Source organism: Euprymna scolopes, chromosome 26 (genome assembly GCF_053919585.1).
Source record: "Euprymna scolopes isolate OS-2025 chromosome 26, ASM5391958v1, whole genome shotgun sequence".
In the NCBI taxonomy this organism is placed as follows: domain Eukaryota; kingdom Metazoa; phylum Mollusca; class Cephalopoda; order Sepiida; family Sepiolidae; genus Euprymna; species Euprymna scolopes.
Window position 1 is genome coordinate 80543272 of NC_136507.1, and position 27031 is coordinate 80570302.

At 37.1% G+C, this 27031-nt stretch overlaps 1 protein-coding gene across 1 annotated transcript in view; it reads right to left on the reverse strand.

The window, feature by feature from the left end:
* LOC145248217 (chitin synthase chs-2-like) overlaps nucleotides 1–27031 on the reverse strand; it is an 81291-nt gene that overhangs the window by 37021 nt on the left and 17239 nt on the right. Inside the window, exons 6-9 of the mRNA XM_080110083.1 lie at nucleotides 19657–19736; nucleotides 12880–12970; nucleotides 7087–7240; nucleotides 2726–2936 (exon numbers count right to left, since the gene is read on the reverse strand). Of these exons, the coding sequence (XP_079966209.1) occupies nucleotides 2726–2936; nucleotides 7087–7240; nucleotides 12880–12970; nucleotides 19657–19736 (536 nt within the window). The remainder of the gene's footprint in view (nucleotides 1–2725; nucleotides 2937–7086; nucleotides 7241–12879; nucleotides 12971–19656; nucleotides 19737–27031) is intronic.

Below are 27031 nucleotides of genomic sequence, written 5' to 3' on the forward strand. Positions count from 1 at the left end.
TAATTGAAAGAAAAGAGAGTCACATATTAATTGAAAGAAAAGAGAGTCACATATTAATTGAAAGAAAAGAGAGTCACATATTAATTGAAAGAAAAGAGAGTCACATATTAATTGAAAGAAAAGAGAGTCACATATTAATTGAAAGAAAAGAGAGTCACATATTAATTGAAAGAAAAGAGAGTCACATATTAATTGAAAGAAAAGAGAGTCACATATTAATTGAAAGAAAAGAGAGTCACATATTAATTGAAAGAAAAGAGAGTCACATATTAATTGAAAGAAAAGAGAGTCACATATTAATTGAAAGAAAAGAGAGTCACATATTAATTGAAAGAAAAGAGAGTCACATATTAATTGAAAGAAAAGAGAGTCACATATTAATTGAAAGAAAAGAGAGTCACATATTAATTGAAAGAAAAGAGAGTCACATATTAATTGAAAGAAAAGAGAGTCACATATTAATTGAAAGAAAAGATAGTCACATATTAATTGAAAGAAAAGATAGTCACATATTAATTGAAAGAAAAGATAGTCACATATTAATTGAAAGAAAAGATAGTCACATATTAATTGAAAGAAAAGATAGTCACATATTAATTGAAAGAAAAGATAGTCACATATTAATTGAAAGAAAAGATAGTCACATATTAATTGAAAGAAAAGATAGTCACATATTAATTGAAAGAAAAGATAGTCACATATTAATTGAAAGAAAAGATAGTCACATATTAATTGAAAGAAAAGATAGTCACAAAACATCACAATATTAAAAATATAAACAGTATAAAAACTTGGCTTTTATACTTTATTTTTGTCCTACATATATTATAATAAAGATACACCGAACTTAATTTATATTCCTATTAAAAACTTATAAATATTGGCTGCTATTACTCACTAGTCTTATTCAAGATATTATAAACGAATTTAGATTAATATCTATTACTTAAGTAACTTAAGTTGCCTAACATACTTATAGTCTCTAATGAGGTTTCTATTCACAGGAACATATATTATCTCTTGGTTATAACTATATTCATTCAAGGTTGATATTTGAAATGCCTACAAGTAATTCCGATTTCAGCCTTCTAGTTTAATAATTTATCTCTATCTCTAATTACATATAAAAAGGCACTCTGTGCCAGAGTTCCTTCTCTATGAACTTCCAAACGGCTGGGTCGATTTTTATGATTTATGAAATGTCACACAATGTACTTTGCATCTAGAAGTGTTCTTAGGTTTTGTATCGGAATGTCTCCGATACGTATCAAAACCAGATAACTGAAAAAAAAAATCCGATTAAAGAAGAAACAGTTCAATTTTAATCAAAGTTAACACCCTTAAACTGCCTAGCATCACAAGTGTATTTGAGAAGTTTTATTAACATACAAGCAGACAGCCCAGCGTATAACATTATTAGTAAGATTTTGATAAGAGACGAGTGTGTTAGAAATGAATATTTCTGCTTAGAGAACAATTCAAGCTATTATGCAGAAATAAATTTAGAAAATCAATAGTAGGTTCTCTTCAGTGCAATGTAGAGTACAATATATAATATTTCTTGATTTAAGGAATTATCAACTTTGAAATTTGGTTTCTCTATATAATCCTTAAACATTAATCTACAGTCTGTTAGGAAACTAATTGCAACATTAAATGAATCAGTAGTCTTTTTCATCTATCTTTTCTTAAAATATATAGTTACGTACAAACAGTGTTGATGCATCAGAACTCTTCAGTGTGGTTAGACAAGACCTCACCTGAAAACAGATGGTACTTTCAACTACCTAAACTAATACATATACACACATCTATTCAATTACGGGAGGAAAAAGCAAATAGAAAACCAGACACTCTCCATCTACAATAAATCCTCCATTAATTTCCATACAAAAGGATAAGTTTTATTCCACAACTTCCGGTTTGAGATTTGTCTTTTCTGTTAACCTCATCGATTAAAACGCTACTTTCATTTATTTCAGTACCCAATACGCAGTAGAGCTTAGTTGTTTGAAAATATATGTATTGCAAGTAAGCTACACAAAAACGTTAAATTTTCATTTTGAAGAATATCATTAAGATCCTCGCATATAGTTTGCTATTGCTTCTACATCTAAGTCTAACAGAGCGCGGATACGCGTATGGTTTTTGTATAAAAATGTGGGGCCGTGTGCAAAGTGACGTCAAGGTGAAGAAGAAAAAGATGTAAAAAAAGAATGTGCACGTAGATTAGAAATCTCGTTCGAGAGGATCTTGATCATGGTAGAAATGTAGGTGACGTCACAGCCATAACGAGAAGACACGCGTTGCGGGAGAATTAGGAATCAAGATATTTTCTTAAAACCTGAAACAGCGAGTTGAATTTTTTCTGTTCTTTGTTTTTGTCTCCTCTGCGACTAAGTCTACAACGTGTTGGGTCCCTACATGTTAACACTGTAAACGTGTATACTACGAAGTAACGTTTATTCTTACTGATAAATCGGTTTTATTACCTCCTCCAGTGTTATTTCCATCAGCCAATGAGTGTCAGGCACTTTAAGAGGGGATTTGGGTGCACCCCAGTTTTAAGTAGGGACAGTCAGATTAACATAAGGGGATCATAACGACGTGTGGGAAATAAAACAAATTTACCTAATCTATTTTTGTTACCTATCGTTATGCGATTTTTTTTTTTTTGGTCACAGCGTTTCTATTTATTCGGTTAAAAAAAAAAAAAAGGATTTACCATTGCCAACTGGGTGGATCCTACCGCAAGCTGCACCGACGCTGGGATCTTTCTTCATTCGATCCAGAAGTTTCAGTAGGGCGTCTGGTTTGAATTCAACATCTCCGTCCAGAGTGAGGAGGTAAGTATTTTCGGCAACCGCCTGTTTCAGCTGGTTTGGTCCGTCAATCGACATTATACGGTAACCCAGGATCCAGTACATGTACATGACCTGCAAAGTAGAAAAAGATTCTTCAAAACAGTATTTTAAAAAACTCTTTCACTCTTAAACAAGGTATAAGCTACTATTTGGGTTGGGATTGTGTCTAACAAGGGGCTGTGGAGAGTTGAGCAGTAAGATGTCTGTTCAAATTACATTCAAACTGCTGCAAGTTAATAGTTATGGAAGCAGGAACCACAGAGAGAAATCCAAAGTCTAGCAGTCTGAGGGAAGAAATAATTCGAATAGAAGGCTTTCCAGCATCTTGGGACTTCAAGAGTGAAGAGGTGTGATTTTGCTGCTTGTCAGGTTAGTCAGGAGTATGCATGCCGAGGAAGTACAAGATATTTACATATTCGTTGTAGCAAAAATTAAGAGGTTGGTTTTGTTTCAGTTGGTCAGAGAGGCAGTATGATCTTTTAGGCCTCAAAGGGGATGTGGGGGGAGTGTTCAGTTAGAAGATATTTGTTCTGACTGATTACAACTTAAAACAAATGAAGCATGTATTGTCTCCCATGAGTGCACAGTGAACGAAGCATTAAAAAAAAATGACTAAGTTCACCGTTTGCCTTCCCCCCATTTAGCCTCAAAAGTCCCAATGTGACGTGAAATTCTGGTGAAAATGAATAAACGGTGCAGTTTTAGGCATTAACATATGTAAATTTTAGTTCTGCACGATGCAACAAAAAAAAAAAAATGACTAAGTGCATCATCCCCCCCTATTAAGCCCCAAAAGTTCTCAAAACTTTGAATTCAGCACCATGCAAAACTGCTAAATAAACATACACAGAAAATGTTGAACAAATATGGTAAAATAGTCCCAAAAATGGAGTGTTTTTATTAGCCCTAAAAGAACCCCTGGGGCACACCCAAGAGTTATTTTGAAGTATAGACAAACAAAATTATATAGAAATTAGTTAGTTACAACTTTTGGGAAAGTTTTATAAAACTCCAAGGCATCAATTTTTTATTTTTTTTTATTTTATATAAGCACAAAAATATTTTAGCTATTTTTACCCGAAAGGCATCACTAGAGGGGAGGGGGCGGAGTTTTCCTGGAAAATCCGTTCTGTTACTTTTTTTTATACTTATGTTTTCCAAATATTCCAAGGCGTAGTTATTGAGAAAAGTTCGGACGGACGAACGAATGAACGGACAAGGGTGAATTTACAGGTTCACTCTCCTTTTGTCAGGGGATCAAAAAATTATTACTTTACGTACTACTCGAATATCGAATGCGATAAGAAAAATATATAGCAATAACCGAGACGACATGATTGACATTAGAGTCTGGGTTGAAATCAAGCACAGAATACTGACGAAGACCAAGAGCCGAAGTCCACGGCCTGTGCAGTGAGCACACACGAACACAGATTTACATAACAAATGAAATTCCGTAAATCCAAAGAAAATGGTAAAACACTTGAAGTATTTTGGAATTACTGACTGAAGTGTTTAACAACATTGCATTGATACCAAACATGTTCTGTGCAACGTTTACCCATTAAGTCCAAGCGTATCTAAATGTTTTACTACAGAGTTAAGTCATTAAAAGCTAGCAGGACCCATGAAAATTCCACAGTGGATTCTTTCATGTGTAATATACTGATATTGCCATTCTGTGGGTGCTCAGCGTAAATGGTGACGCCCTGATATTGTACCTATTTACAATGCGTCCCCACGGGAGTTAGACACCAGGGTCGTTTTCCTGATATTGTAGCTCTTGTTTAAACTACAAAAGCATTTGCATAAGCTAGCACAGACGCCCGGCATAGCCCGGTTGTATAATACGCTTAAATATATTTTAATTTATGCAGATTTCGTATATATTATTATAGAGTCCTTTTTTTTTTATTTCTATTCTTATATATTATTAAGTTGGAAGTTAAAAAAAAAAAAAAAAAAAATCCACATTATTGGGTGCGTCAGCTTGAATCGAAACCCAAACCCAAACTTATGAATTCTTGGTAAAATAATTACAAGAAATAGGTCATAACAATTAAACGACAGTCATTCAGAAGACAAAATAGCACACACGCTATAGATAAGAATAAACAAATTGAAAAGAAGTTTTAGTTTATTTAAAAAGCGAAAATATCGACTCTCCTATAAATAGGACAACGGGTACATACGCCATTTTATAATCAATAGGCTATACATTCAAGATGAAATTTACCCATTTTGGTAAGGAGCAAAGCAGTTCAATTGTATTTTAGCAATAAGTGGTTTATTATTGCATCTATATAAGTTCGTGCACTGCATCACCGAACAAAAAGAAATTAAAATTTCACTAAAATTTATAAGAGCGTTTTAACAACTCTTGGAAAGCAGTTGATGAATATAAATGAAGTTTACCCTTTCTCCAGAAAAATTATACAGTAATAAATACGATTGTGCAAAATAAAATAATGTTTAAAAATAGTTAAATGTAAATATAAAATTCTCATGTGCTTTGCTCACACACCAGACCGAATAAAAAAGGACAAGTTTCCCCCTCTTTGAATTTGCCACTTAATTAGCACAATTCTTCTTACTACCTGCTTTTGCAAACATACTAGTTGTGTTTCGTTTGTGTTTTTATTTGCAGTATTCATCTTTTACAACTCAAATCGTTTCTTTGTGGATGAGGGAAACTGATTTGGACAACGAAGAATCTACCAAAACGTTTAAAATCAATCGATTTATCAAAACCGTGAGTGTTTTTTTTTTTTCACTTAAATTTTGTTTTACTTGATCGAACTTTTTGAACAAAACTTATTTCTTCTTGAATTTATAGCCTTATAGCACTCTGGTGAAATTAAATATTTGGTGATAATAAGCACGTTTAAGAATTGAACACATGTCTGACGAAGGAAAGCTTTCCCGAAATATTACAATACAGATCTGCTATCTAAAGCAATTTACATATACATACATACACACATATATATATATATATATATATATATATATATATATGTGCCCAGTATCAGATGGGTGATCATTTGGGAATGCTACACTGTATGTACTGTGCCGGGACATAGAAATTTCCGGATTAATATCTTGGAGTGTGTTTAATCTTCTGGAAGAGATGCACTCTCAGTCTTCGTTAAGACATGCATCTAGGTTGGTTGGGTGGTTGTTTTTGTTTTACGGCATATCAACCCTTTTCGGGTTATTTAATACTGAATCCAAAGATGTTGAAGAAAATTTTTTTTAATAGAATATATTTGTTGTTTTCACGTCGGTTTCTATTTAACCCATAGTTGGGACCCTAACAGGTACTACCACTCCGGGTCAGAGTGGACCTGGGAGCAATGGTAATTAAAGGGTGGCTCCACACTCCCTAAAGCCCACAAGCTGGGGCCTCACTACTGCATATAGTTTAAGGTCATATCCAGGACCCCCATTGAGGGACTTTTACCCTCTGCAGGGGGGGGGCAGTCGGTGTATTCTAATGCCCCACCGACAGGGCCAATGCATCTAGGAGAAAGAAAACTGATATAGAATCTGAGGTCTACTGTCCACTATTTTATGGTAGCAGTTGCACCAACCGGGATTTGCAGTTGTACAAAGAGAGTGGATGGTTCTTCAAATAGGCTTCACCATTATATTAAAAAAATGGTCTGTTTGAATTTCTGGACAACTTAGTTGTTGTGGTGCATCTCATACATCGAAACCGACGGTAGTATCCATATATATATATATATATATATATATATATATATATATATATATATATATAAAGTGAATCTGCATAGTTTATTCCTCCATTATTGCTTCAGTTTGTGTTTATCCATTACATCTTTGCCTTCTATAAATGTAAATATTTGTATACACACTAAGCAATGCTTCAAGCAAACTACAATAACTTTTTAAGTATTTAATGACTAAATGATACAATAATTAAATTTAACTTTAAAAGCGTGATTTAAAAAAATCGTACTTTTTAAATAGCATAGTTAATTGTCATATTATTAAACATCGAATAAAAAGTTATTTACAAGTGAAGATGTCCATGTTTCGACTGAAATACTTTGTGGCCTTTTAGAACAAAAAGATGCATCACAAGATACGAGAGTATCGTCACTTAAAGATTATAAATCTAACAACGACGCCAATAATAGGCATTTTACTTAAGCATTCCCGTTGTAAAAGATTTAATAAACGTTAAGGTTCAAACCTGACTCCATCTTTTCTTTGTTCGAATTTTCTTCTTATCCTTCAAATGCAACATCAACAAGTTGCCTCCAGGAAGCGTCCATTCCAACCGACCTCCGTAGGGGGTCGAATATTTCGTAGGCGCTTTCGTATGAAATATCACATTATGAACACAACTGTAATAAAATAAAAACGGCATCTATAATATAAATCTCACCCGTTTGTTTAAATGTATGTGTGTGTGCGTGTGTGTATGCGTGTGTGTGTGCGTGTATGTATGTATGCATGCGTGTGCGTGTATGTATGTATGCATGCGTGTGTGTGTATGTATGTATGCATGCGTGTGTGTGTATGTATGCATGCGTGTGTGTGTATGTACGTGTGTATGTATGTATGTATGCATGCATGCCTAAAACTTTCGACAGAGGCGACAGATTTTCAGCAATTGCTCTTGACATATTTAAGGCCTTCGATAAGGTATGGCATAAAGGCCTACTTCACAAGATTTCCAGCTACGGTATCACTGGAAATGTTTACTCAATCATTAAATCATTTCTCTCCGATAGGTTCATAAGAGTAGTGGTTGATGGGCAGAAATCAGAGGCCCACAGTATTAATGCTGGAGTCCCTCAAGGGTCCATCGTGGGCCCAACTCTCTTCCTGATCTACATCAATGATCTCCCAAAACAAATACTTAAATCATTCGTTGACATCTATGCTGATGACACGACCATCTATGGCAACACATCAAAGGCCAGAAATGACAAGTTCTCTCTCATTCTCTCTCCTCTGATCTTGAGTGCATGATACAGTGAGGGAAGAGGTGGCTGGTCACTTTTAATGCATCTAAAACCAAGCTTCTATCTTTACATCATCAACGCTCTGATCCCCATCTGGCATCAATTGAAATGAATGGCTCTCGTCTTGGGGAGGCTCCATGTTTTGACAAGCTTTTGGGTTTGACCTTTACTCCTGATCTGAAATGGAACATGTACATCAGGTCTGTTGCAAAGGACGCTGGAAAAATGATGGGATCCTTCTACCGCTCCAGAAGATATCTCACTGCTGATGTATAAAAGCCAAGTATGTCCAAGAATGGAGTACTGCTGGCACATCTGGGCAGGAGCTGCTAAAAACAGCCTATCCTGCTTTGACAGAGTACAAAATAGACTTCGTGGTCTAGTGGGGGATGCCCTCTTCTCTTCCCTGCAGCCTCTCTCCCACAGAAGAGACGTTGTGAGCCTATCTTTGTTTTATCGTTATTTCCATGGCAAGTGCTCGTCTGAGCTCCAATCTTTGGTCCCCCCTCGCCAATCTTTCACGAGAAACACCCGTCTGGCTGAAACTACTGTCAATAATTTTCCCCACTCTTTATCTGTGCCTAAATCCAAACGTAGATTCCATGAGCAGAGCTTCTTTCTCAGAAGTGCACGACTGTGGAGCTCTCTGTAGAAAATGTGTAAGGAAAGTCCTTTAAAAGTACTGCGCCCTCTGTAGATGTGTAATGTTGCAGCAACGTAAAGCAATTCAATAACCAGTAAACACCGGTTCTGCACAGAATCCAACTAGCAAGGTACCTGGACGGACGCGAACAGTTACTCAGAACGGACCCAACAATCGGTTACTCAGAATGGTCCCAACAACGGTAAGATATGCTCACACCCACACGGCACGAGAAGCAACAGCAACATGATTGCCGACCAAGTCAATCATCGCTCTCCCAACGTCTTTCAATCACCCGCTTTTATGGCCGTCGTAGGCCGGCTAAATTTGCATATTGCAACAATTCATGTGACTTTGCGAGATATCATCCTTTACAAAAGACGGCGGCCGCCATCTTGATCTTACTTCCTCTATTTTCAGTCGGCGACGCCGAGCCAGCCCCCGAGGTAAGTCTTTCCTTTTCGTCCATCTCTCTTACGCACCCACACAACACACAAACACGCGGGCGCTTGTCTCCTGGATGCACATTACACTCCCCCCTGAGCTGATGATCACATAGGGAGCATTTGGGGGGGGGATTTTAGTGCGTGTGCTTCTGCGAGGAGGTACATTCACTGGTTCAGATTCGGGCTCTGGATCTGGTTCCGCCTCATCAGACGAAGTATCACTATCAGTCTCTGGAGGGGGCTCACTGAATCCGTGTATCGGCAGCTCATCACTGGACGCTTCACTGCTTTCTTCTGTAGTTGTGTGACACGCCTCACAAAATAAAGGGTCCTCTTGATACCCGGATGTCCGCTCTGTGCATGAATTTTTTGTATTTGACATGGGTCGATTGCAACTGCACAAGATCGAGCAGTAATCTCCATTCCCATCTTCGCGGCTTCATACCATTTGTGAGGTACTTGGGTCAGTTGGTCAGCACGATTACAATGTGATGGCACCAGAGTGACGCTCAGTGATAGCCCATACTCAGATACCAGGTTTTTTAGTGTGTCTAGCCTTCTCCGTATTAACATTTCGCTTGCTGCCTTGGTACGGATTCGTGTCCGTCCTGAAAGTGTGTCAGACACCCAGTGGTAGACACAGAGAGAATCTGTGTACAAGGTCAACTTCTTAGACTGCCACTGTAGGGCCAGATTTATCCCCTTTACAACGGCGTCCAGCTCTGCCAGGTTGATATGCTGAGAATCTGTTACGGGCCACAGCCAACATGCATCTTCAAACACGTTTCCTCCTTACTCCAACGATACTCCCAACGCCAAAGAACTGGCATCAACCCACACACCTACGTTGTCTCCGTTAAGACAGCACCGCCCACCGGCAGGGTCCTTCTTGTTCACTCTCTCCAGTGTCTCTTTAATCATCAGAGTTAGGACATCATCGGATATGTCATCCCAACCCGTGGTTGTTAAATTTGCTCTGTGTTTAATTACACCAACAGCTGTGCGGAGCCAGCCACAGGCCAGTAGGTGACCAACAAGTTTTCCACACCTAGAAAAAACGGTCCACCTTGTAACGATGTTGGGGATGCTTGGAATTTCGCTGCCACGCCTCCATTGTAGGGTGCCATCTTCCGCATAAACATCCAATCCCAATACATGTGCTCCTTCCCTCAAACGTTCGGGATTCTTGCATTCCAGACCAAACTGAGCCAACTTTTCTTTGACACACGATGCAGACTGTACATCTTCGTTGACGTATACGTCATCAATGTAAGTTGACGTTGAGTCCCTCATGGGCTTTTCTTGGGACAATACTGTGTTGACAATAGTCTTCATAATCTGTGGTGCCACATTTAGGCCAAAGCCGAGGTGTGTAAGGCAGTACCTCTGCCCCTGGAACCAAACTGTCTGGAATGGCCACAACGTCTCATCAACTCGCACCTGTAAATAGGCTTTTCACAAATCCAATATCGAGACCTTAGTGCCTTTCTGACGCCATTCCCTCAACTTGCTGGCGCATACGTCAGCATCGGCAGTGTAGGCTTCAATATGCTTGTTAAGCTCCCTATAATCCAGCACCGGCCGTACTTTCGACTTGTTATGCTGGACTACTGCCATCAAGGATATTAAACCCTTAGGAGGCCCAAGCTTGTCCTCAGGGTAGGGGATTAACCAGCCATCTTGGCTCCACGCCTTTAGTTCCCTTTTGTATTCTGCTCGGGCCTCACTGGGTATAGGGTACTCTGCAACCCCATTCTTGAGTTTAGTCGGTGCCCTTCCCTCGGTCCACTTTCAAGATGCAATCCAGGCCCTCTTGCGAGAGTCGTAGTCCACTGTAAAATCCGGCCGATCGATGTGGAGCACTGCACACACTGGGGCCTCCAAGAATCGCACTTTTCCATCCCGATGAATTGCGACTCCCCCCAGCGCCTTGATGGCATCGTATCCGAGCAACAGGTCAAACCCCAGGAGATTTCCTTGGGTCACGAGCATATTGATCTTAGCGGCTGCACCGGTGTCCGTGTAGACCTCGACAGTTCCAGCTCCACAGCATGTCTGGGTCTCGCCTCCTATCGTGGTGACTTTGATCTTTCTCTTAGTCCAACTTGGACACAGCCTGGCGCTCACTATAGTATGCGAACAGCCTGAGTTGAGAAGTGCTTAGCAGGGTATCCTGTTTACGTAGACGGTCATCACTGGTTGCGCCTTGTTCAAATTTTGCTTGGGGAGCAGGGTGGCGCTGACGTCCTCTCTCCTGTTATGTTTCCCGCACAGTTTTGGGCTAGATGCCCTAAACCGCCACAATTAAAACAGCGCACACACCCTCTGTTGGTGCAATTCCTTGCAAAATGTCGGCATCGGCCACAGCGAAAACATTTCCCATTGCTCGCAGGGTTCTGATTCGGAATCTCCCGAGCGCCAATCTGGCCTGTCTGTGTCGCCATCACAACTGGTTCCCCAGGTCCTCCTCATCTTTGATGATGGCTCAAGCACGTTCCATCAAGTGTTCCATGGGCGTTGTTGAAATGCTGGTTGAGGCTCTCAATAGCTGCTTCACCCGAGTGGGAAGGCCTGCCACAAACGCGTACGCGAGCATCCGCTCCGACACCCCTCCACCGAATAGGACTGCGAGTTTCTTTAACTCCGTGAAGAAAACGTCCATGCTTTCCTCCAGTAGAAGTTTTCGGGAAGCAAATTTTTCATAGGCCGTACAAGGATCCATGGCGAATGCGTTGTACAGCGCAGCTTTAATTGCGGTGACATCTCCCTTTTCGGCAGCACTGAGTTGCTGATACACACTCAAGGCATCCCCAGCCAATCTCAGGGGAATCACAGTGTGTACCCTTTTTACCTCACAAAGGTCGCACGTCAGCTCGACCCTTTCAACCCAATGGACATGGACCCGTCAAACTCGGATATGAGCTTTAAGTCGAATTTCGACTCGGTCATAGTCCTAGAGGGCAAATAGCCGAAATAGCTTGTAGAAAATGTGTAAGGAAAGTCCTTTAAAATTACTGCGCCCTCTGTAGATGTATAAGGAAAATCCTTTAAAAGTTCTGCACCCTCTGTAGATGTGTAATATTGCAGCAACGTAAAGCAATTCAATAACCAGTAAACACCGGTTCTGCACAGAATACAACTAGCAAGGTACCTAGACGGATGCGAACAGTTACTCAGAACGGACCCAACAATCGGTTACTCAGAACGGTCCCAACAACTGTAAGATATGCTCACACCCACACGGCACGAGAAGCAACAGCAACATGATTGCCGACCAAGTCAATCATCGCTCTCCCAACGTCTTTCAATCACCCGCTTTTATGCCCTTGTAGGTCGGCTAAATTTGCATATTGCAAGAATTCATATGACTGAGAGATATATTATATTTTCACATATGTCGCCATTCTTTAAAACACGACAAAAATGCAATAGAAGAATGAATCCGAAAAAATAAACTGTAGCTGCTTATTTTAAAGATTGCTCACTGTTCATTATAAAGAACTGGCCTGGGTGCCCGGCGTTGCCCGGGTGTTTGGAGATGTGTGTTGAGCAAAAAAATAATAATTTACAAGACTTGTTTTGACGCATTCTTAAAACTCAGCGGCCATTTTCTTTGTAGGCCGCTGTATCTGCACATTATCCAATATGTTTAGTATTATAGAAATATTTTTGATTAGAAAATTTCGTTATTTAGACATAACTGAAGTCAACTAAATATACGTTTGTGTCTACTTATAAGGAATAAAATATTGTGATTTCGTACCGACGAAACAGTTGCCTGATATGTACAATAAAGTTTAAAACTGATTATACATATAACTAAAAAGAAAAACAAAACTTTTAGACACTTCTATGAAAGAGGATTTATATTGAATGAATATGAACGCTAGTAATAACAGACAATGTCAAGAATCTCAGACACGCACCTGGCCGCAGAATCCATAACTCGAACAAGTTGTTTGACAAAAGAGTTCACGTTCCCCTTCGTAGTGAAAGCATCATCTGCTACCAAATGAGCTATAAAAAAAAAAAGATATTTATAATAATTGGTACAAATTATCCACTAAAGTTAAAGATATTTTTAAAAACAAGTAGCCCCGTTGCAGCCAGATGGCTGCATATTGTGAAAGAAAAGCGAGTAAGTACAGTGTATTTACACAACCAATGTTTACGAAACTAAAGTTAGCAATTACTTATTTTTCGTCGGTTCTCCTGTAGGAGATGTCACCTTGAACTACTTTAACAAAAAAATATTGTATTTTCAACCAATATTAACGAAAAAAAAAAAAAAAAAAAAAAAGAAAAGATACATGAGTAAAAGTATTATTTTATTTAAATCAGAGAAAGTCCCTTTTTTTTTTTTTTTTTTTTTTTTTTTTTTTTTTAAATCAGACGTAGAAAATGGAAGTAATTTTTTTTTAAAGTAAACAAAAAAAAAATCTGGTATTTTTCAACCAATTTTAATCGAAACCTTTTTACTTTTTTTTTTTTTTGGTTGAAAATTAGAGAAAGTCCTTTTTTGTTTTGTTAAGTCAGACGGAGAAAATGGAATTAATTTTTTTTTAAATAAAAAAAAATCTTGTATTTTTCAACCAACATTAATCGTTGACTGCTGCTGCTACTACCACCGATTTAATACCTCTCACCACCACTTTGCCTAACGGCTGCTGATGCTACTTCCACCAATTTAACTCCTATCACCACTACTATTTTTCATTTCTTTTCATTTATTTTGCATTTCCATACACCAAACATGGATATAAATACCACTTAAACATCCACTGGGTCATAAGCTTCATTTTGGTACCTTAATTGCCTGGGTGGGTTGCCTGTAGTAGGCTGACTTAAACCGCGTCTCACACACACACACACACACACACACACACACACACAGACATACAGGCAGTACAGAAAGATAGTTCTGAATGCATTCATATTTTTAAAATAAAATTCAGAGTTTCTGGATCTCACTGGTGAATTTAATATGCAATGATAATAGATTCGATATGTATCGCATACATCATTTCCTTCAGTCTTGACAAACTGTGCGTTTTTTTTTTTTTGTTTTATTTTTACACAGTGATCACCACTTATGAAGGCCCGGAAACCACTCGTGAAATATTTGTGACAAGAGTTGCGCAATCATCAATCACACCCCTCCCGAGTCGGTGTTAAATACCAGTAGCAAGTGAAGTGTATGTTCAAGACAACTGGAAATGAATGCTGAGATAAACGAAGAGCAAATACAGCGCCTAGAATTCCCATATGGTCACCCATCTGATACTAGCCAGGCTCAAAGTTGCTTAACTTCGGCGATCTGACGAGAACCTGTGTGTCAACGCGATTATGCCGTATCACACACACACACACTAGAAAATAATAGACCAGAGTCTAAAAGAGCAAAGCTCCAGTTAAATATATTTAAAAAGGTGTTGTGCTCGGAGTATTGCAGACATACGATTAACACAAGTGTAATTAATATCTACGGTCGTTTCGGAAATGATAATCCTTTATTCATTCAATATTTACAAATAAAACCATCGAGAAATAAAGTAAAATATTTCTGAATATCGTCTCCTGGTCAGCATAAATAGTGTTGGGGGAAGCCAAATTTTAAGTAGCTTATTGAAGCAAATATACTTGATGAACCTTTTTGAGGGAGTGGTTCCATTTTTGTTTTTATAAAAAGGGATATCGTTTCCGAAACGATCGTACATATTAATTTGATTTTGCTACGTTTTCCCCTATGAAAACTCGATTAATAATTTCACAATTATAAATATTTCACCTTTTCTAAATATCATTGATACACTACCATGTTTGAATGATATGGTTAAGTGGCAATTTTAGTCGTTTAGAACTGTTCAAAATCTTCACCGCTCACTCATTTTTAGACTGAATTTCAAACAATTATTACAGTTTATAGATCACCTCAGCTATACTGTAGATTTTCTTTTTCAATTTTTGTTCAGTAAAACAAAACAGTTAGGATGAATTTATTGGTGTTCAAAATAAAAAAAACGCAAAGAGATGAGCAACGTTTTATATGACTAGTTTCCATAGCAACCGTGTCGCTTCAGCGACTACTGTTGCTACCAATTCACCGCTCTCGCGAAAAGAGAAGTTACAAGTGAAACAGAATAAAAGAATGAAATGAAGATAATGGTGAGTATTAAAAGCAGACGTGTGTCATACATCGTTATTACATAATGTGCATGTTATGTTTATGGGGGCAAGAAAATATGACTGAAATTAAGCAAAGAACAAGTGAATTTACTAGAAGCCTGGAAAAATCATGGATTACAATAGAAAAATGCGAGCATGAAAAGTAATAAAAAATACCATATATATATATATTTCTGTTGCTGCGGTTAGAATCTCTCGACTGGCGTTAATCGTGACACCCTGCACTGATGATTCCCGAAAGGATGAAACACTAGTGTCTTTAATAATTACAGTAAATAATAATGTCAGCCCCTTTAAGAAACTTGTTTCTTATCGTTGAGCACTTTTAGTTGTAATAAAGTCGGTCAACTGAGCTAGTACGCGCAGATCGTCATATAATGATAAGATCACTGACTGACGGTAAAAGCATTTAATAGGAATAAATGTTTAATTTCAACGCGGTTTACGGTAGCCTAGTGGTTCGGGTCCTTGCTAATGAAGCCAGACATGACTTCTGTTGCTGGGGTTCGAATCTCTCGACTGGCATTAATCGTGACACCCTGCATTGATGATTCCTGAAAGGATGAAACACTAGTGTCTGTAGGTATTTAATAATTATATATATATATATATATATATATATATATATATATATATATATATATATATATACTAGCAAAAGTGCCCGTCGTTAACCGGGTGAAAAAAACAGCCTACAGAAAATGGACTCTGATGTATGAAAGTATGATAGGTTGTGAAAAGGAAGGGTTGTAAAGAGATAGCTTTGAATTTGGGGGTATCAAAACCAAAGCAAAATATGTTGAAAGTAAAAATAAAATAGATAAACCCCATAATTTATTATACCATACCTGTTCACACTGAAACATTTATCACAATATTCTGTGGATCTATATTAAAAAAAACCCTATTAAACTTTGTGACATATTTCCATTCTATGGGGGTCAGGTGCGAACGAACACCCCATAATTTTATCATACCATATTTCTTTAAACTGAAACATAATTATCAAAGTATACTTAGATAGATAGATATGAAAAGTCTTTATTAAAGTTTGTGCCTATTTCCATTCTATGGAGGCCAGGCGCGAACGCAGACCCCCCAATTTTATTATACCATCCCCTATGTAAGTTAAAACATACTTGTCCAAGTATTATGTACATCTATATCAAAAACACTTATAAACGTTTTTTTTTCTTAATTTTAAATTTTTTTTTATTTCCATACTTTGTGGACCAGGCGCGTACGCAGACCCCACAATTTTAATGAATCATCATTATGCCAGATCAAACATACCCATTCCTTTGTCTGGATACATCTTCTATCATTATATGTGACCAGTTTTCTATAATAGTCAACCATATAGGAGCCTATTCGTGACCAGCCACACACACAGACGTTAAGCTTATATATATATATATATATATATATATATATATATATATATATATATATATATATATAAGGGAGATAAGTAGTAAACAATAAATGATCTATATTGATAACTTATTCAGATTCTTCTGACAACTGTTCTCATCTTGAGCGACATTTTCACAACGTTTCGGTCGATGTAACCTCCGACCTTCTTTAGGTGTATCTTGTCGAACGTTACAATATTTCTGTCGAACTCGAGAATCTGGACGGAGATTTACTTCACGGGGGAGTATGCTCTCGTCTGTCAGCCATGATTGGATAGAGGTCCTAAGTAATTTGCAATTGTAAAACGAACCAGTGGCGCAGTGGTTAGAGTACCTGGAAAAATCAATTGTAAAAAGTGATATTCTCCTGAAGGTTGAAAGTTCAATTCTAACTGTGGGCAACCGAAAAATACAATTATGAATTACTTGGGATCTCTATCCAGTTGTGGCTGATAGAACGATAGCATGCTAAATAAAGGGTTCCGTTTGAAATTTCGTCCAGATTCCCGAGTTCGACAAGATACACCTGAAGAATTAAAAATGTTTAAATAACTTATAGTATAAACCACTTCATCAGTAGATCATCACAGATTCCTTATTTTATGACTAGGGCTATGACAACAGCTTATTCTTTTCCTGGTTTTGATTCTCAAGTATATATCCATTGATATCTTATATGCTTTTATATAGAGTGATGTGGTTCTCGGTTGATTAATTGTGTTGGATATATACTCGAGAGACAAAACAATGGAGAATATGCTGTTGTCATATCTCTAGTTATGAACTTCATAAAAAAGGTGAGGGTTTTTTTGTTTTTTTTTTAAGAATGTTTCAACCTCTAGGTATTATTTTATGCAAAAAAAGGGTTATTTTTATTGTCAATTTCTTGAAAGATTTGTTTTGCTTGTAAATTCTTGAAAAGTTTTGTTTTCAAAAGTAAAATGTTTTCAATTTCTGGACAAGTTTTTTTTTTCCAAAGTAAATGTTGTTCGTTTTGTTTAGAACTCTTACAAAGCCCCAGATTATTTGCAAGGAAAACATGTTAACTAACATCGGCCACTATATTCAATCACACCGATGGATATAATTGTAGCAGTTTCGGTTGTCAGTGGTATGTAGAATTATGTTATACATCGGTTGCTGGGGTTCGAATCTCTCGACTGGCGTTAATCGGTTGTCAGTGCTGTATATAATTATGTTATACATCCGTTAATGTCGGAAACCTGGTCGTAGAAAATGCACGCAGGGAACACTTCAGCTTTCATTGAATTTTTGTGTTAGACGTATTTTCAATTCTGATTAGTAGAATACCTCCTTTTCTATCTTTTCTGTCTAATTTGCATATGTGCATTTTTCGGCTACTGCTGCTGCTAATCTCTTCACAAGCCATCCATTCTTTGCTGCTGCTTCTATTTTCCCCATGCGCTTATACACACTATGTTATAGGCATGTGTTCGATGTATAGTTAAGGATTAAAAGTATTTAATGCAAAAATGGACACACTTCACCATAGTCAGCGACCAAGTTAGCATAAAACACTCATTCTAAGTCAACAGGCTATTCTTTTGGATCCATATATAGTTTTTTGCATTTTCTTTCTTTGAAGATTGTAATTCTGGGTATGGGGCAGCCAAACCAGTTGCCGAGAGCTCTGGATCTCTTTTGCACTTGGTTAACCAGGAATATTAGTTAGATAGTTCTTCAGGTTCTTCATAAGCCCTGTGGCACCTATAACAACTGGTATCATTGATATCTTAAGATTCCAGTTTCTTTTCATATCATACACAAGACCTTGATATTTGGTCAGTTTCTCTCTTTCAGCTCTGTTCAGACCTCCATCATTAGGGACACTCACTTCAACCAAGGTTGCAACTCTCTCTGACTTATTCCATATAACTAAGTCAGGTTTCACAGCAGCATTTTCAAGGTAGGTGGCTGTAGGGATTACATGGTCGTAATGTATGATATATAAGTCATTTCCAACTGTTCTTTCATGTTGATGTTTCCAGGGCTTGCTGCTACATTGGATGTTTAATTTTTTACAAATGGTCCAGTGGAGGTACTTACATACTCCATGTCTCGTTGTGTAGTAGCCATCCCCTAAAGAACCTTGCAACTTGATATTAGATGACTCACAGTTTCCAATTCCGTGTGGCAGAATCTGCATTTGTTGTCATTAGTAACACTTGCCATTTTCTTGAATGCATTGGTCATCAATCCCTGGCCATTACAACCCTTTCCTGATCGTGGTGGAGGGCCCCCCTTTTGAGAGAGTCCAAGGAACCTTCTTTGTCTATGTATTCCTGGGAGAGTTCCCCCAGAAAATACTTTGCACGCTGATGTTGGTCCCACTCTTTAAAGTTCCTCTTTTGGAAGATCTCGGTATATTTCTGCCAACTCGTTCTTGCTATTTCTGTGGCAGGCTTTTGTCTTAGTTAAAAAAATGTTTTCACTCGATCCGTTGTCAATATATTGTAATGTAACTAAATGCTAGGAATTCACATTGGATTCTACTATGAAAATACTAAATCACTATTTACTTACCCTCGAACTGGTGCTGCCAGATCAGGCCGTCTGAAGATATTGGCTTCCTGAGACGAAATGCACCTAACATTGATGTTTTTTTGTTTTTCTTCTTCCTTTTGCAAAACTTAAATATGTTCTGCAAAACTAAAAACAACCAACGTCCCCGCTTTTCCTTCTTCCCATTTGTACACCCCTCCCTACTTCGACTGTTTCCCTTACTTAAAATGTACCAAACATTAATACTGTAACCCTTTTCCCTCTCCCATTGCAAAACTCATTCATGTTTTGCAGGGCAGGGAACAAAAACAATAAAATCCACTATAAAACGACCAAACACTACAAACTAGCGATTAAAGATACAAGAATGAATGAAAACCTATAAATTAAAAAAAAAAAAAATAAATGAAATAAAAAATTAAAAAAAACAAAAAAAAAAAAAAGAACGGGATGTAACATGAAATATTAAAAAAAAAAAAAAAAAAAAAAAAAAAAAAAAAAAAAAAAAAACGGATTTAGCACTAAATAACCGGAAAAAAGTTAATATGCCATAAAACAAAACAATCAAACCAAACTTACCCTCAAAAGCATAATAATCCGGGTCTTCTACATTCAGATATTCTTTGGCATTGCGGCGAGCGCTTTGATCAACATCTAACCTAAGTTTAAAAAAAAGAAAAAAAAAAGACACAAATATAAATAGAAAATCAACGTCTTCCACGCTGTACTAAATACTAATATGTATCTATGCGTATATAAATAAATATATGCATAAGCTGAACGATAAAATTGTCGCCTTAACGAAAACAACACTACAGCTTTATTTAAAAACTTATTAAAAACAAAAAAGTCATGTAACTTGATTATGTAGCAGAGCTGACATCTAATCAATGTAGCTGCCTTCAGCCTCAATCACCGTCTTCATATGGTGCTGAAACCAGGAGCATGCCTTCTCCACAAGCACTGACGGGAGCTTGAATACACGGCGGATGGTGGTGATTAAGCTGGCTTTGGTGTTGTAAGAGGTCATGTTCGTGATGTTCTCGACATATGACCACACGAAATAGTCCAGCGGGTTTGGTTGGTTATTGGTTGTTTTTGTTTTACGGCATATCAACCCTTTTCGGGTTATTTAATGCCGAATCCAAAGATTTTGAAGAAAAATTTTTTAATAGAATATATTTGCTGTTTTCAAGTCGGTTTCTATTTAACCCATAGTTGGAACCCTAACAGGTACTACCACTCCGGGTCAGAGTGGACCTGGGAGCAATGGTAATTAAAGAGTGGCTCTACACTCCCCAAAGCCCGCAAGCTGGGGCCTCACCACTGGATATAGTTTAAGGTCATATCCAGGAACCCCATTGAGCGACTTTTACCCTCTGCAGGGGGCAGTCGGCGTATTCTAATGCCCCACCGACAGGGCCTCCAGCGGGTTTAGATCGGTGGAGGAGGGGGAAGTGAGAGAAGGGTACAAAGTTCTGAAGCCAAGCCTTGGTCTGTTTGGACTTGTGGGCCGGCACAGAGTCCTGCTGCCACACCCAGAGTCTGCCAGCGGCCACCTGACTGCACCAGGGCATCACTACACTCTTCAGCACAGCCAGGTACAATTTGGTGTTAATTTTGAAATAGACTTCGAAGATGTGAAAGAGCATAATGTGGTCCTCACGTGAAACCGCAGCAAAAGCCACAACCGTGGGTCATCTGATGCATTGAGCTGTGCTTCAAGCGTTCAACCGTCTGGATTTGCATTTTGAGCTTGCTTGTAATCGTCTTATTGTCATAACTTGGATCGGTAGAAAACACGAGTTGTATAGTGGCGCATTTCCGATCCCGCTTGTTGAAAATTGTGTCACTTTCAGACATGATAGAAGGCTCCAATCATTCTTGGAATTTTGTACACAACTGGTCAAGTAGTAGATGGTCAGCAAATAAAAAAACAAAACAAACAAAAACAAAAAAAAAAAAAACAAAAAAAAAAAAACAACAAACAAAAAAAAAAAACAACACCAGTTTTCATCAAACCGAAATGTAATTATGTTTCTTTTAGGGCGTCTAGAAGTGCAAGCCATGTTTAGTTTCAGAACAGTTTCCGATGGTTCATTGGTCTACACAAGTCCTGAGAGATGACTGGTTTGCAGTAGACAGTTCTCGAGTTGTAATCAACAGAGCAAAAGATTCTCCCCGTGTTGAGACAGATAAAACATATGCGAAACTGCTACAGAAAGGTTTAATATTTATGGAATAATTCTGGTTTCTGATTGGTTGGTAGCAGAACTTGAATTACTTAGATTCGTCAGTTCCTAGCAGCATCGTTTATAAATAGAATCTCCCGATCATGCGGGATCATACCCCCCCCATTAGTCCTCTGATGGGGAAGGTCTCCTAGCGGCTTCGGCTGCAGGTAGACAGGGTAGAAGTACTCGTCAAGAATTTGTTCCCGACACTCAGCCCGACAGGTGAGGGACCGGGAACTGGCCCAGCACCTGTTGGACTGAGGTATGCCGCCTGGGTAATACCTAGGAGGTCCACCCTCCCAGGCTTTGCCATTGGGCTTTCCGGTGGAGTAAGTTCATCGCTTACTGCCTGAGGCGCCCCGACCGGGGAATGCCGACGGGGTTACTCAGGCAATTTTTACAATTGCAGGAGTGCCCCTTCTTTAGGGGAGCCTGCTGGTTTCCCACTTTCCGGCCTTGTGCCACATTTTGCTGAGGTGGGTCTCTACCCCCATTATGGTTCAAAACTATTGTAACAGGGCGACAATTTTATCGTTCCACGTTATACTTTCATTTAGCCACGCAAAAGTTAATGAGTAAAACACGTGCTATTTTCTAGCCCTTGGAGAAATTATTGGCGAGTTGTGAAGGGAAAGAGAGAAGCAAATCAAACTGCTACCTCCAACTTACCTCGTCACCGGTAATGAATTCGGAAAGAAAGCTAACAAGTTTTAGGCCATAAAAAAAAGGTGATCGGTGTATGAAAACTCATATTGCTGATATAATTCGATGCCATTTTTCTTATTTCGGTATTTTGATATTTATATAATTTTATTTATACAGATATTTGCTATATATTTCTGCATAGATGTTGCAATTGATTTCAAATGAATAAAATTCAATCTAACTGCTGGCAGGTCGGTACCCAGTATAAAAAGGGACCCTCAACCGTTTATGTACCAGGTGGGAAGAGGTAAGTAATAGTGTAACCCTTCCCTTCTCATAAAGTGGAAGTAAAGTCATGACAGAAGCCAAACAGACACCCTATCACGACCAGCCTCATCAGGTCACTAGTCTCAATTGGTTACAAATATGAATATACGAGTTCTTGTCATTTTTTTTTCTGGAATTCGAGAAAAAAAAAACGACTGAAACATGTATGCAAATATGTAAGCAACAATGTTTGTATAAATCAAGAAAAATTAAACAATACAACTTGTTATTGATCACTATTTTTTTTTTAAACACCAGTGTTTATTTGGATTAATATTTAGGAAATCACAGCAATACAAATTAATAATACGATAGCGTGTGTGTTATTTTCTGTGTCACACTTACGTCCAGGTCGTTTGTTATATATTTCCATTCTTGTAATAAATAATTTTATCAAGAATTTTTAGTAAGTTTCAGTTATAGCTGAATGAACTAAAGTTATATATATATATATATATATATATAAGTTTGGAATTCGGTTTCGATTCAAGCTGCTGAACTAAAAAGTCAAACAGATGTATTTTTATTTTTGAAATCGTAACTTTATAAAAATCGATACGACATTAACTCTATACACGAACTCTGCAAGAATTAAAATATATTTAAGCGTATTTTACGACCTGGCTACGTCGGGCACCTATGCCAGCTTGACTAAATACTTTTACAGTTTTAACACCAAGATCAAAGTGTAGTATCTGTTCTTCAGATGCTGCACTTTCATGTCTTGTTCTCTTTTGGTGGAGGAGCAGTCCTTCACGACTGAGACAATTTTTATTTTTTTATTTTTGTACCTTTTCTCCACGTTAAAAAACGACCCTGGTGTCTAACTGTCCCGTGGGGAGGCATTGTAAATAGGTACAATAATATAAGAGCGTCTCCATTTACGCTGAACATCTACAGAATGCCAACATCGATATGAATCAGTCCCCTGTGGAATTTCCACAGGTCCCACTAGTACAAATGAATAGAAATTGCAAACACTGAGGAAACATACTATTTCTTAATATACTAGTTAGTCTACATAATAATAATACGCAAAGGCAAATAAATGATTGTACGTACGTTATCTTTCAAGCACATCAAAATGAGATCAAGAGAATGGTGTTTAATCTGATGTCGCTAAGTTGGAAAACTTCGACTTTTTCAATTTTATAATGAACTAGCATTTCAGCCCGGTGTTGATCGGGTGTTTGGAGATGTATGTTGAGCAAAAAAAAAAAAAAAAAAAAAAAAATGGTCAATTTCTTTTAACATTGGCCCCTATTATGACCCCTTAACATTTATTGTTTTGGGCTAAAATCAAGTTAAGTTAGATCCATGTCCAAGTAATCTATATCTAAAATTTCAAGTGCTTAGACCCAAAATTTTCGGAGGAGTTTGGTAGAGTTCTCAAAGGTCAAATCGTTGAACTTTGAACCCCTAACAGCCAAATTTCTGGCCGAAAACCGATCAAAGATTTTCCCAAATCTCAGTACCAAATTTCGAGTTTGTAGGCTTAAAATTGACAGAGTTATTGCGTAGGGAAATGTACTCACACACACGTTCACTTTTATAGATATATAGATTGTTACATAATCGAATTATATCGTCCCGTTTATTAAAAACATTACAATTGTAAAAATTCAAAAAGTGGCATTCGTTCTATGCATTTGAAGACTATTTAGCTAACCATTAAATTAACGGTGAAATGGAGAAGGTTAAATCGTTCCAATCTATACTCCTATAAATTTGGGTTGATTTATGGATCAAGTCATATTAAAAACTATTTATTTAAAAAGAAAATACAACTTTTATACATGATTCGTGGAATTGCATTCATCTACAATAGATTTAGCTAATTTGCATATTATTTTAATTAATTCCCCATTAGTTTTTCGCTTTTCTTATGGGATGATCATCTTTAGTTAACTATTACGTGTAATTATATCCATGCAGATATTCTACATGATTTATACTTTCGTAAAAATGTTATAGCAAACACAAACCTCTTTCTCTCTCTCATATATATATAGGTATATTTATATGTATATAAAAAAAAGGAGAACGTCTACCTAAAACCACTAACCTAGTTCTAAAACAGATCCTTTGTTTGATAAAATACATGCCCATTGGCTGATAGGAACGGGGCGCCGTGGATACTAGAAAGCTGATTGGCCAACTAGAAATCCTCAACATATATAAAAACAAGAAGCAACCACAGAATTCGCGCATAAGCCTGACGAATCCGATTGTTGGATGAAACACAGAATATTCAGTGTAGCTTAATCGCCATATATATTTTATAAATTACTAACTAGCTCTACCTACGTATTGAGCACTTTTGAAGTAAATACTTAAAGTTTACGCATAAATCTATACTTTCGTATATTAAATTTATGTGAATAAATGAAGTAGTTATATATATATATATATATATATGCGTATATAAATTTGTTTAAAAAAATGTTGCCTACCAAACTGTCAATTTTTTTGTCTGCAGACATAAAACTTAATATATAGGGTATATTCGAACTCATGCGAAACTTTATATTTGGGTTTTAGCCGGGGAAAATCGGTGTAAATATGTGAAAATTAAAAGACTGGAATTTTCCAGGTGATGGTCAAAATGCGTAACGTAATAGTTATTGGTTCATGTTTTAATTTTTAGCTTGGCAGCAAACATGCCTTTAGAGCTCAAAGGAAAAAATAAATTGTAAGCCAAACGTTTTGGTTTCGATTCTCTGTGATGGCGCACATGCCATTTTTTAACTGTTTTTAATCATTACTATATATTAGGTCCAATATAATACATACAAAATTTGTATTAAAATATATTTAAGCGCATTTTACGACTGGGAAATGCCGGGCGGTCTGCTAGTAAAAAAAAAAAAAAAAAAAAAAAAAAAAAAAAAGACGCGTTTTATCCATTGATAGAAAATCTCACCGACAGTTATTTCTTACGAAAGAAAGTAATTTATTTTCATAGGATTAGATTTACAGTGAGGTTGATAATTTATATAATTATAACGCTGTAGATCTTGATTGCTTGCATCTTGTCTTCCACGATCGGGCGATTCCATCTTTTAAAAAAGTGATGGCAGATGATATATATATATATATATATATATATTTGGGCGTGGTTCAGGGGCTAAGGAATAAGGGTGGAGATTGATAGGTTTTGGTTTCGATTCTAGCTGATGGTATCCAAGTCATACACAGTAAAAACGGGATACGGCATTAAAAAATCAATAACAAAACACAGTACAATATATAATACACATATATAATCGATTGACAAAAATTACACCATAAGGCGAGGCAAATACCGTAACCAGGGTCCAGAAAAAACAAACATCGTATTCCACATCATAACCAGAAATAAATGTATCATAGGGCCACCGTATCCCGGGGTTCTACTGTATATATTTTTAGTTTTGATATCACGACTATATTAAGTTTAATATAATAATCGATAGAGAATTGTATACCATAAATACACAAGTTGCATGAATTAAAATATCATATTTAAGCGTATCTTACAGCCGGGCAATGCCGGGCGGTCTGCTAGAACTTTTCAAAAAATAAAAGCGTTACAATTTTAAATGAACAGATCTACGTTTTATTTAAACTAAGTCCTTTTATTTTCCATTAAATTGACTGACGGACATTCAAAAAAACAAAAAACAAAAAAAAACAATACTATTAACAGAGGGTCTTTCCTCTTACTGCCAGAGATTGACATGGAGACGCTTATCGTTCTACACGTTTACACACGTGTTAACATGTAGACACCTGGGCCCAATACGTTGTAGCAGAGTACGTCGCAAGGAACAAAAATAACGACTTTTGTAACAACGACATTTCTAAGTACTTTTCAGAAAAAAAAAACGTGATTGTGTTCCTTCTGTCCGACTTTTGACCCCTCAAACGTATCTCTCCTTTATTGTTTCTCTTTCCTCATAGTGACGTCATTTCGCACACGGCTCAGTATTTGCATATAGCCGTCATACACGCGTCCGCACTGTTACAAAAACCACGTACCACGTTCCTAAGGTTACAAACGAGTACATGTCCTCTATTTAATAAAGGGTAGCTTCTAATATAAAGTAAAATCCCAAAGACACCAAAAGAACTAATAAAAATAAGTAAATTTTAATGTAAATATTGTCAGAAAAAGCCCCGCCTCCTACACCCATTTATGCATCAGGCGAGAAGGGGTATAATGGTGTAAATCTTATCCGGAAGTGGCACTATAGCATTGACAGAAGACAAACAGCGCCAGCCTTCAGGCCTTTATAAAAAAGGTCCCGGTCCCCTCTTACCACAACTCTAGCCAAAAAGAAAAAGAAAAAAAGAACAAGAAAAAAAATAAAAGAGAAAAAGAAAAAAGAAAAGAAAAAGAAAAAGAAAAGAAAAGAAAAGAAAAAAAAAGAAAAAAAGAAAAAAAAAAGCAGAATATTAGGTTTAAAAAGGCCAAACATGGTCAATTGCAAAAAAAAAAAAAAAAAAAAAAAAGCCCTATTATTTTGATACCACTATTCAAAGTTTGAAAAGAAAATTAAAAAAAAATATTAGAGGGTTAATATCCAACCATGGTCAGTTGCAGAAAAGATCCTCTTGTTTTGATAATCACTATTCAAAGTTTGACAAGTGGAGCAAACCATCAAATACGATCCTTACCGAGAAAAGATCAAGAAAAAATACAGATAAATTTAGAAAGCAGGAAGACCCAACATTGCTCGGAATTGAATGAGAATTTTTTTATTGTC